The sequence below is a fragment of the Cajanus cajan genome, chromosome 1 (assembly GCF_000230855.2).
Source record: "Cajanus cajan strain Asha chromosome 1, NIPB_CcT2T_4, whole genome shotgun sequence".
Lineage (NCBI taxonomy): Eukaryota > Viridiplantae > Streptophyta > Magnoliopsida > Fabales > Fabaceae > Cajanus > Cajanus cajan.
In genome coordinates, this window is record NC_138517.1 from 10097486 (window position 1) to 10110434 (window position 12949).

At 30.7% G+C, this 12949-nt stretch overlaps 1 protein-coding gene across 2 annotated transcripts; it reads right to left on the reverse strand.

The window, feature by feature from the left end:
• Positions 1-2150: 2150 nt before the first annotated feature.
• LOC109789007 (putative cyclic nucleotide-gated ion channel 20, chloroplastic) lies at positions 2151-12515 on the reverse strand. Of its 2 annotated transcripts, none has more exons than XM_083074588.1 (13): positions 12206-12515; positions 10792-11313; positions 10403-10594; positions 10191-10289; positions 9322-9459; positions 7451-7693; positions 6412-6669; positions 6098-6243; positions 5912-5989; positions 4413-4542; positions 3792-4038; positions 3494-3656; positions 2151-2707 (listed from the first exon to the last, which is right to left on the reverse strand). In XM_083074588.1, the coding sequence occupies exons 2-13, from the start codon at positions 11296-11298 to the stop codon at positions 2602-2604; spliced, it is 2307 nt and encodes a 768-aa protein (XP_082930714.1). In that variant the 5' UTR covers positions 11299-11313; positions 12206-12515; the 3' UTR covers positions 2151-2601. The 2 variants fall into 2 exon arrangements, with proteins under 2 accessions (XP_082930714.1, XP_082930711.1); XM_083074585.1 differs by having other exon boundaries at positions 12195-12515.
• Between the last annotated feature and the right edge of the window lie 434 nt (positions 12516-12949).

Here is a 12949-nt window from a genome sequence, read left to right on the forward strand (position 1 = left end):
TTTAATGCATTAAAGGCATTCTTTAATTGATAGTTGAAGTTTTTCTTTTTCGAATTGGGAAAACCAACGAAGTAACTTAATTTCTTCTTATATAATCTTATTTTATATACACAATTAATAATCTACCATATATTTAGAATTTGATTTGACATTACCGTGTCACATGAAAAACTCCGTCAACTTTGAGACTTTTACTTATTTAACATTTGTAAAAAAAATAATTACATTTTTTTTCATTGTCAAATCAAAGCTCGCAGAAGAAAAAGTCATCTTTAGGAATTGGTAATTAGAGAAGAATGTTGAAAAAAAAAAAACTCAAATACTACATGTTCAATGATAAGACTAAAATATTGTGTATAAGTTGAGAATCTTAAACTCTGATTTTTTTTATAAAAAAAAGTGAAGTATAAGTCCATGTTAGACGTGAGAAGAAATGTTGAGAAAAGAATTAAATCATACATCGACTGATCATAAAGTTAAAGTAGTGTATATAAATAAGATTAAAATTTTCATTACGTATTTTGTTACAATGAAAATGAGTTTTCATATGTATTGTTGGTTGATACTCTTTTGTAGAAATTATTAACGTGAATTTTTATTATACCAATAACATTTTTTTATTTGCATGTCCAAAAAATTAAACTTCTATTAACATGTTTAAAGAAATCAACTATTTATGAGTTATGTTGAACCTTGTTAGTTACTCTTGTATCATCTAATTACATAATGAAAATATAGAAAGGAACTTATTTTTGCTATGTAATTAATTCAAAATATATAATAGAAACAAGTTTTCTTTGTATTATAATAAATTTAATTTTAAATAAAAGGATATTTTGTGGCACAATTAATTCAAATATTATTTAACATAGGATAACTTATATTGTAAATAATTCAAGATTTAAATATATTTTTAATTTTTCAAATTTAAACTTTGTTTTTTTAGTTCTTATAATTTCTAAAAATTTTCTTTTAATTCTTATACTCAAATTTTATTGAAAAATCTGTCAAATATTGTTATATAAAATTTACTTATTAATATCCACGTTAATAAAAAAAATCGCATAAAACTCAATTAATATTACATAACTATTTTGATATGTCACTTCTAGATATATAATTGGTGACCTGAGAGTAAAACGAGTTTTTAAAAAATACAAGACTAAAAACTTTTAAACTTAAGGAACCAAAAAACAAATTTGTCTTAAATTTGAGTGACTAAAAACATATTTAAGCATTAATTTAATTATTATTAACAACTTAATTTGTATCATAATTAATTTAATTACTACTTTTTTAAGACATTAATTTAATTACTATTAAAAAATATAAATTCTATCGTGATTAATTCAATTACTATTAGAAAAAAGTAATTTGTATCATTATTAATATTTCTAAGGCTTAAATATAATCTTTATTCTTATTTATTTTTTAGTTTTTGTAATTTTTTTATTATTGTTTCATATCTAACCTTTTATAATTTTTTAAAAATAATCTTTGTCATCAACTTTCAATGGTAAATATAATATATATTATATTCGTTATATTTAACTTTATCATTTTCAAGTAATAAATTAATTTTAATTTTTTTAGATATCTTCAAAATGTACTTCATTATTGTCCTCAGCCATGAAATGTCATATCCTAATTGTTGTTGATGATAAAGTTGGACCATTAGTCTCCCTTTTTCAATGAAGTGTCTTGTTCGTTGCTATGGTGATCACAATAGGTAACAACGATCTTGATTTTTTGAGCCAACTAGTGCAGTTCTTCTTGGCTTTAGAAGAGACAACTGTGTTGATAGAGTAGTGGACCTCTAGCAACACATTAGCTTCTACATGATGTGGGAGTAATTAAGCGTGAGATCAAACTCCTCCATGGTGAGGTGATGACCGATAGCGACCTCGCAAAGATAATGATCATTGAGGACGAACTTGATGTAATTGTCAAGATCGCATATTGTAAGAAATTGCTCTTAACAAGGGTATTAGAGTTGCAATTGAAAGGTTTAAGATTTGTAGCGTCGAATTTGAATCAAAGAGAGGATGTATGATGACGAGGATGAAGGTTTGAGTGCGGTGGAATGCATTTTAAAATTGTCTAAAAAAAGTTAAAATCAATTTATCTATATAATGATAACAATGATAAAGTAGAATAGGAAATTGCTGGTAAAGGATGGTAGTTTGTTAGCAAGTATAAAGTCTTGATACAATCATTTTGTAGTCGCCTATCCTTTTATCAATACAATCCTATTTTCAGTTTTATACACTTTTCCTCCCTATTCTCTCTTCTCTCAAACCAGAACCTTGAATTCTAACTATGTAAACTACCATATTTTGAAGTCTTGGTGAGCATTGTATAATACTACACCAAGTTTTCCAATTCCTTTTGTTAATTTATATATATGAGATTGTGATGTCAAGATAATGCATGCAAAGATGCCTCCTTTTAATGGTAGAATTCTTCACTTTTCTAGAATTTAAAAAGGACACCTTTGCATGTTGGTAAGAACATAGTCAATCTACTATATTGGGTTGGAGATCATAAAAACTCTACCAAATCAAATATAAAAGTTAAACCCACAGGCCACAACCTCATTGTTTAATCTGATGGTGAGGAATTGAGACGACTTAGACGTTTCTTCCTGTATCTCCATGCAACTTGAATGCGGGTCGCAGCAAGGGATCTCCAATAAGGTGACTCATACCTAAAGTAACACAATTTTCAAATGATTATCAAAGTCGGATTTGAAAACAGAAATTGAGCTTTCTACAAGTGAAAAATCACAAACTTGTTAGTTCTTACTAGCTACATGTGGCTTAATGTTGTACCATACCATATCTCAACCATTTGTTTTTGTTTTCGAATATGCAACATGATTGAAATGGATGAACATTAATGACGACAAACCATTGGGAATTAAGCTATGTGCCCAAGAAAGAAACATATCGGAACAAGACCCTTCATGGAAGACATACGACCAACCATAACAACAATAGTACCAACTAAATGCTCATCTCACAAACCCCTCAGTGACACCAAGGTGAACTCATGGAATATATAGAAAAAGTTATACCAGGAGTAACATTTTATGTGTGAGGGATTTGTCAGTATCAAATGTGTGTAAGTATTATCACTGGTTTGATTATTTTCATTTTTGTTAGTTGTTAAATGTCAAAAAGATCAAGGGTTTGTTTAAATAAGCTTCTTCAGAAGTATTTTTAGGAGAGAAAAATAAGAAAAAAATCAAAATAAGTTTCTCCACAAGCTAAACTTAACTTATGGTGAGTTAAAAATAAGATTTTAGAGAAACTAATAAAAAAGAGTTCCTACAAATTAGTTTATACATAAGCTAATTTTAGCTTATGAAGAGACTTATAGCACTTTTCCAGATATTTCTCTCTTAAAAGTATTTCTAAAGAAATTTACCCAAAGAGACGCTAAGTTGAATCATAAATCCAGATAGATAGATACAAGAAGACAAGGGAGTGACCTTAGGGCTCCTTGAACGCATGGACTCCGCAAGAATCTTGTGAAAAGGATTGTGACTTCTTCAAGGTCTGAAGCAGAGAGTGAAAATGACTCCACATTTGTTAAGCACCTTACTGTCCTGTTGCTGACCAATCTCTGCCCTGGAAGCCTTACTTTTCTACCATCTGCATGAGAGATCAAATTGTTGAACCATGCTGTTTCAAATTTTGTACAAGCCAGGTTGTTGGATTTTGCAACTCCTTCTGGTCTACTTTAAAATATTAACAGGCATCTTGCCATTGCTTCAAGTATTGATATACCTGTGCTAACTGAAGAATGTTCAAGATACCATGTCAGAAGTTCTTCACCGCAAGCATCCCCTTCAGATAGAGGAATTCTCGTTCCATCTTCTCCAATGCTCTCCAATTTACCACGCACCACAAATACCATCTTCTCGACCAGTCCACCCTGACTCAGAATTCTACTTCCTTTAATGTATGTCTTTTGTCTCAGTCTCTCACAAATGGCATCCAAGATAGGCTCATCCATCAGGGCAAAAATCCGAATCTAGAGATAATTCAGATCCTCAGATTGTAGACACACATTGGCACAAATTATAGAAGCAAATTAAATCATCATTATAGAGAAGTTTCAGGGTTGTTTGACATGCTTTGGCTTTTGGTATTTCATGGTTTTAGTTTCATGATGGAGTTGCATAAAGCTTTTCCTCTAAAATGGCTTTCAATTTAAACTTTTATCCAAACCTAGCAGCTTACAAGTAGAAGACCAAAGGAAAATCAAATTTAAATGAATCATAGTGGCTGAGATTCTGAAGCTTGTCTTCCATTTAAACCTCAAAATCATAATCCACTTAAAGAGTAAGCATGATAAATTAGTGTGTAACTATTACTCATATATGGCATAGATATTCTAGTGCGTACTTTCTTCACAAATTTGAAGAGATGACGTCTTATGTCTCTCTGCAGATCTTCTGGCAAATTCTCCATAAGCATTTCTTCATTCACACCCCTTGTTGCAGCCCAATTATACCGTTCAGCCTGTCTAACTCTCCTGCATGACAGTCATATTACCTATTAGTTGCACACCAGATATGATCCATAATTTCATGTGTCATGAGACCTAAATAAAAATGAAAGTAGTGGACATACTATTTTCTCAGCATTGAGGCCTATAGACATGTAATATTATAAGAAAATTAGTTGCTCCTCATAAATGTATATTACACTATATTAACATTCATGTGATGCACCGGGATATATTTAAAAATAAATAAATTCATGTCTAAAAACTTTGAATTATGTATTCATATATTAATGAATTATTTCCATCAAAAAGATGTTAATCAAGACTTTAAATTGTTTGTAATAATTTATAATTTTGACTTAAGTAATCAGATGTTAATGAATTCTTTGTCAATAAGATATTAATGAATTCAAGTTTTGAATTGTTCGTAATAAGAGATTAATAGAATTTCAAGTTCTAACTTCTTTGGAATAATTTATTATGTATGATACACGGCACAGGAAAATTATGACACGTCAACTAGTGTCAAAAGTTACCAGATGGTAGAATTTATAAACCATGTTCTCATTTTAAATGTTATATTTATTGATTGTCTCAATCACTACCATTATTAAAGCCAAGAACATGACTCAACATGATACCCAATAACATGTTCAGAATTATGTGTACTACTAATGCAGAGAGTGATTAATCATATTTAATAAACACATTATGGACAGATAGAAGAAATTCCAAATTATCCATTCTTCTTTTTAAAATCTAAAACAAGTCTTCAGAACCTGCTAACTTAACTTTGTCAGGTTAACAGAATTTGTATCTTGGAAAAGTAAACTACTCGCGTGCAACAGAAACTTGTACATTGTCAATAAATGGAGTTCTGGGAGAGGGTGGAGAGTTAATGACAGTGACTATATTTTATATCAGTAAAAAGGATTACAATGACGGCATGACAGTGATGATTGAACCTAAATCCTCGTATATCTACCCTAACCAATGGCGGAATTTGGATAAAAAATTTGGGGATGTCAAATTAATTTTTTTATATATAAATTAAATGTTTTACTAATTAAAAAATAATATAATTCCTCATTTTTTCTACTCAAAATAAACATACGTGACAATGAAATCTAAAAAAATACTATCATTCACTAATCATTTCATAAAATAATCATACAAATATAATATTAAATATATATATATATATATATATATATATAAATTTTAGAAAAATTTGGGGGAGCCGTGGCTCCCCCTGTCACCAAGAAGGTCCGTCCCTGACCCTAACCCTCTAATTACTAGGCCAACTCTAATAGTTCTATTAACAGTGACTTAAATCAAGAAATAAACGAAGACACCTTTTGGCAATGCTGACATAATTCATGAGAAAATTTGATACCTCCTTAGATCTTCTGGTAAGCGTCGATGGCTCATCCATTGCTCGACGTCACGACCTCTAAGTTGCATTTCCAGCTTCCTGTAAAAGGGATAAAAGAAAACACATCAAGCATATTTCAAAAATAATAAACATTTGAACTTAACTATCAAAGTATAGTTAAAAAATGCGGCATTAGGTAAGCTCTACCTCCGTCCAAGAGCCTGAAGAAAGTTCTGTATGTTTCCAATCAGAATTGCAAAAAGCAAGAGTCCCATTCCTATGATGGCCATGGTAAAAAGCACTTCCCACACAAAATAGCTAGGATCTAGATTACCAGCTAGAGTACTGATTTGCTGTATCAAAATCATCCAGGGCATAACTGTTAGAGATATGAAATCATTCATGCGGCTGCTTTAGTATTTAGGAGTGTTGGTACAAATCAGAGTTTCTATGTCCCAATGGCAAGGAGTTCAACTTTTGTATAAGCGCTACAGAATGGAGAGAAAGAGAAATGCGTATACCTGGAATCCCCAAAAAAGAGAATACACATATTTGTTGACCAAGTTAGTTTCTATAGTAAGTGGTACAGCACTCCCATAAATCCCATAAGAGAAACCATCAGAAGAGGAATCCAAACAAGCAACAGCATCGCTATTATTCATCCACTGATATGATAAGCTAGGCTGATTGTTTCCAAGGCCACGTCCACAATCAATGAATTTCATGCATCCAGTTATATTAGAACTATGGCAGGCATTCCGCAAACACTGATTAACCCTCTGGAAGACGAAGAGAAAGAAAAGGAGAAAGTAAATTGAATGTTAACTTCATTTACTGAGTTACATTTCTGATTCTAATTGAACCACTCGTCTTTTAAGCATCCAAGGAAACACAATATATTTTGTAGTTGTGTTTCATTTCCAACATTGTATAACAATCAAAACTCAAAAGGACATCTTATTGATAGAGCGCTTTACGTTGCCTATAAATCTCATTGCATATTATATCCTCTATCCTCTACATATATAAATTAGAATAACTACTTCAAAAGAGATCAATTTTAGGAACCTTTCGAGTGTATTTAAGGATTTTTCTTAACATCTTATCTCTTTCGATCTTTTTTTTTTCTAAATTGAATTTGAATATATTTCCTAAAAAAGAATTGTCAGTAGGTAAAATAATCTTGCATAACAATATAAATTTTTTTATCATAAATCTAAAATGTAATTTATATATTCAAAAGTATTTATTTATTATAAATTTTGTTATGCAAAATAAAAATTTATAGACTAAAATACTAGTTAGTTATTATTATATAATACACAACCACATGGGAGTATGCATTCTGGTGAATCGAGTCTTATTTCTTCTGCCTTTTCTATTTGTTCTTGGTATGGTTTGAGGGCAGGCATGAAAACTGCAGTTTATGCTACTCAATAACAATAAAATAACATCGGAATTTGGCTCCTCTTGAATGAAAGGTGAGAATTTACTGGACATAATAGTGAGGAAGAAATTTCATATTTGTCAAGAAACAAGTTCAAATGCTATGTCCCTCACCTGTAGACCAAAGAGGTACCAGCAAGAGCCAACAACATGACTAGCAAGCATAAAAATGAGGAGATTTATAATGAAATTTGCCCAGGCTGACTCAAATATGAATCCTGTTGGAGATTGACCAATTAGCAGCGGCAGAAACCTGAATAACTTGGGGATATATTGCACTAAGATCGCTGCACGCAGAAGATTCTTTGCATAATTTGCTCCCCCAAAAGAATTTGGTAGGACAAACAATATCATTATCTGCACATATTTGACTACACATGTCATGAAAAGGAGTTGGTGAGTACATAAGCTAATAGTCACTTTATCATATTTTACAGATTGAAAACCCTTTCCTTGCACTGCCACTTGTAATTGCTGTGAAGCACAAGCTAATGTCCACAGACAAATGATTCCTCAAAAGGATACAGAAAGGAAAAACCATTTTGGTTAACTCCAAACTTGATCATGCATGATAACATAGAACAAGAAGCAGTTTATTAACGCAAACAAGGTTCTGATAGTTAAACCAGTAATTGAGTCAGTGAAGTTTGATTCACAGGTTAATGGTTGAATAGTGTTGAACTAATGTATAATTAATATGTGTGTGTTAAATTATCATACTATTTTTTTTTGTTTATATTGGTATTGTTAATCCTTATAGAGGATTTTAATATTTTTAGTTTTTTTTATTAATTTAAAACCGTAATGAAAGTCTATTAACATAAAGAACAATGGCAAGTTATTATAGCATATAAATATAAAGCACGCAATTGAATAAATAAAATGAAAGTGAAAAATCATTTCTTCACAATATTGTTTTCAAAATAACTCATCAATTTATTATAGTAATTAAAATATATCTTGATCTTATCTTAATCTTAATATTATATATTTAAATGTTTTATACTTTAAAAAACAGAAGACATAATGTAGTATAATGTATAAGGTTAGCATCACCAATACAACCCGCATAAATCTAATAATAAGAATCATTTCTAATTCTAGCATATAACTAGAAGCTCGAGTTTTAGGTTTATTAATTAAAAGGTGTCAGAGCCTTTGAATATTTATCAGCAGTCAAGAGAAAGTTGGGATTGTGGCATGTATATTTTTCAAATAGAAAGAAATTTTGCATATACTAGTTCCTAAATATGCATGCATTATCAATTTAATCTCATATATTAATTTTATTAATTTAATTCTTTAAAGTTCAAATTCATATTTTAGTCCCCATGAAGTCTAGTCCACATATCATTCACCTTTGTTAATTGGACAGAAGGACAAAAATTTTTAGAATTTGAACTGAGGGATCAAATTGATAAAATTCATCTTTAATGAACCAAATTGCAAATAGGTGTCTTTCAAAGATTAAAATAGGGTTGTACTTAAACAGTTCAAATTCATAATAACTGGTATTTTGAGATAGAAATGAAAAGAATTTGAAGTCTCAAATTCATAGGAAAACCCAATCCTTGAATTTGGTGAATGGGGAAATTTATTTACCAAATCTATTATATGTTGAGATATAAAATCCAAATTAGTCTAAACAGATAATATCAGTAAAATGCTTTAGTATACTGAGGACTATCATCTTTTCCTTTTTTATCAAAGATACAGACAACTGAAAATTTAGATCCGGCAAAAACATATATCTCACAAGATGACTAGAAAACATTTATTTTCAGATCTGAACAACATCAGGAAAAGGAGAGAGAAAATGAATGTGTTCATATTCAAATGTTACACTAGTATCACATAATTCAAGATAGAAATTGGGTGGCATTTACAAATGGATATCTGAAATACTAAATCTAGATGAGCAAACTCAGTACAAAAAAAATGAAAACAACTTCCATAAGATTAAGGGAAAATGGGAAGTACTTTACCTGAGGAAGAGGAAATACAACAAATAAGTCAATAAGGAAATAACCCTTTAGGTAATGAAGAGCAATTTTCTTTGGATGGTCAACTAAATCTCCAGCACCAACCACCCTCGATTCACGAGAAACATAAGCTAACCTAAACTGTAAATGGGCAATTTCATAGAGTTATTTAAACTTTAAATTATAAAAACACAGCAAACTAGCTAAAAAACATAACTATTCAAGATTCAGGACAGTGCTTTGCTTTCCCTTTTGAACTTAACTAATAAACAACAATAAAGCAAGACACATGCAAGTACTTAATACTATTAATAAGGATATACTCCATTCTATTTATCATTTGTCTGTTAATCATTTCAATTTTTTATTCTCATATAGCATAATATATATAAGTTATTTGACACTTTACACTGTATAGTTTATTTGTCAGCAAATATGTAGTCTTGGATTTGTAAAATTGAGGAACAATCCTCTAAACATGATAGATTATATGGAACAATTGTTTTAAATGGTGTGTGTTTAAGTGAAATTAAGGGTGGGTAATTAAACATGATGTTAGACATACTTACAGAATGGGATAGTAACATTTTATTTGAATTGCATGAACTTCCTTTGAGTTGGCTTATATGAATCTAAATCCTGATATTATGGAGTTAGAAATCTGTTCTGAAATACATGCATCGGAATATTAACCTCCTCAAAACTAAGAACATAAGAACATGGATTAATAAAAACATGGCATCAATGACAGATAATGATTATAGTTTTCAAACAAAAAATAAGGTAGCATTCCATGAATATAAGGATTTGCACAAATTAAAAGCAGGGGAGAGGAGAAGGGGTTTAAGAAAAGGTAGTTAACGAGAAGTTACCTGTAGAAGAATGTTAAGGAAATAAAGAAAATCATTCACACATCTAAATGAAACAAGTGCTTTCGTCATAGGCCAGTTGATAACAATACATTTATTATCCTGCATATTGTGAACCGGAAAAATGAAAAATAAATTTGCAAATAGTAAAAGGGAAAGATAAGTGACTAGAACCTGCAATATTTTATAGTTGAATGATAGGAAAATAACCATACCTTCTCCACATAGAGTAAGAAGAAAAATAATGGGTCCACAAAAATAGCAATCAGGCAAAATATGGCCAAAAATTGGTTCCATCTTTGTACAACCTTGGCATGAGGGTTCTTAACTCCAAGAACATAAGAAGAGCAGAAAGAAAGAAGTTTTCTGACAAAACTCTTTGCATCCCCATAAAGAGCATTATGGAACTACATTCAAAATATGAGAAAAGTAAGCTTTGTTATGAGAAAGTGATAGTAATTGACAAATGTCTGCAAAAAAAAGAAAATTTTAAAATAAGATCAAAGATACTAATATAGTAAAGCCTTAGTAAAATGTTTGTCTATGCACTAAATAATGGAAGCCAACTGAAATTATAGTCTACTTAAGGATGAAGGGCAGAAACCTTTGGATCCCATCTAGTTGAAGGTTTTGGATTTCTTTGCTGAGAAGCATTGAAGTAAGTAGGGCAAGTAGTACAATAAGGATCATTGCACATTCCCAGTTGCCCAGACCTCAGTAAGTGTTCATTTTTTCTATCATAGTCGTTATTCCAGAAATTTGAACCTGTTTCGCGGAATGTAGCAAAATTGTCTGTTTCTGTCTCCTCTGCTTTGTTTCCTGATACAACAACACGCTTCTGCAAAAGATTTCCACTTCCAGTGGTAGCATATAGTGGACCACTCATCTGCACAACGGGTGTGTTTCTCTTGCTCTGAAGTGGACCAGTATGTCCCACAAGACTAGTTTCTTTCTCATATGACTCCAAGGAGGTCATAGGAATAGAAATTGATGCACTTTGCGTCCTGGTTATTATCCTTCGGAATTTAGAATCCGAGGATTCACGTTCATCAAATGGTTGTGCATCTGTATCTGACAGCATCGGCAGCTTATCATTTTCAAAATTAGCCATCTTTCCTTGATAATTCTGCCATTTTTGCATGAATTTAGCAAAATAGTCAATACATGTGCTTTTGTATCATATCAGCAATTTTAAATAAAAAATGCGGCAATTTAATTTGAAACATGAAAAGGGAGAATAAAAATTACTAAAATAGTAACTAGAAAGTGAGTAGTGCAGTATGGAAAACCCAAATACCATAAAGCAGTGACCAAATGCAGCACAAAGCTACCAGTATTATCTTTCCCTTGCACTTGCCCATATACCCCACATTAATCCCTAACCAAATCTCAATTGGCTGCAATTTATTTTCCAGATGAAGACTTCTAACATTTTAGGAACTAGGACAATAAAACAGCAATAAGATAATGGGGATGGGTAATTTTAGTGTTACAACTCACAAAACAAAATAGTGAAATTTAGTTTTTTTGGTGAATGCAGGATATCCCAAAAGCCAAGGACTAATCTTCCGAAAATTTGAAATCTATTTAAGTAGCTGACTTCTCCCAATAAATATTTTTCCATTTTTTTTTCACTAGTGAAATATAGTTATGAAGTTAGGATCTCCTCCAAACTCACTGGAAAAGGAACTTGTATCATTCAAGATAAAAGTGATAAATTCCCTTATCTAAAATCCTCTTGAACTTGGAAGAAACCAAGTAGACATCCATTGACCAAAACCAATAATGCAAATCATTGTGATGCATGAACCATCCAACCTCTATTTTCTATGGGAGAGTTAATATTAATAAACACAAAACATCTACATAAACCCACATGCATTCCAAAAGAATGAGCATTTATACACTACTGTATCGCATAGCATTGAGGAAAAGCAACTAGCTTTGGAATCAGTGGAAGAATTCTAGCATGATCAAACAATAACGAAGAAAAACAACAACACTCACAATTCAGAAACCTGTTGGGCAGCGGATTTCCCAGTGAAGAGTCAGAACTCAAAACCCCCCACCAGCTTTTTTGCATCAAATTAAGTGAAAGGATGCATTTTTGAGAGCTTCTTCATCATGGGGCCACTGGAGAGGATGTTCTCACAAAAGGGTGAAATCGGCTTTAGGAACAAAATGAAAAGAGAATATAGCGAAATAGCAAACTGAGAGCTGTAACAGTGAAAATGTCTGTTCTGATTTGAACTTGATGAATTGAAAGCAAGTGGAGTTGGAATTCGAATTGAGTTGTAAATTCACTGAATTGCAAGTACCATGAATATGATAGTGGATTATTATTATTCTTTTTTGGTTTTATATTTCTTTATTGGTTGTTGGAATGATTTGTCATATAGCGTTGGAATGTGCATTACGCCGTCAAAAAATGTAAAAAGCCTTCCTTTTTCCATTCTTTTCTTTTTCTTTTTCTTTTTCTATTTCAATTTAAATTATAGTATGAATATTAGTATAAATATATATTCCCTGAAGACTTAAATAAAAAAAAATTAAGAATAAAAAAATCATGAATGGTGAAATAAAAAATATATATATACCTTATTTTATAATATTATCTTTAAAAAGCCTTTATATTGAAATTTTACTTTTAATGACTTTTTCTTAATATAAAATTTTATTAAAATGAAATGTAGAAAATGAAATTTTAATTAAAATAATTGAATAATTAATATACATCTATTTAAGTTTGGAAGAGGAATCTA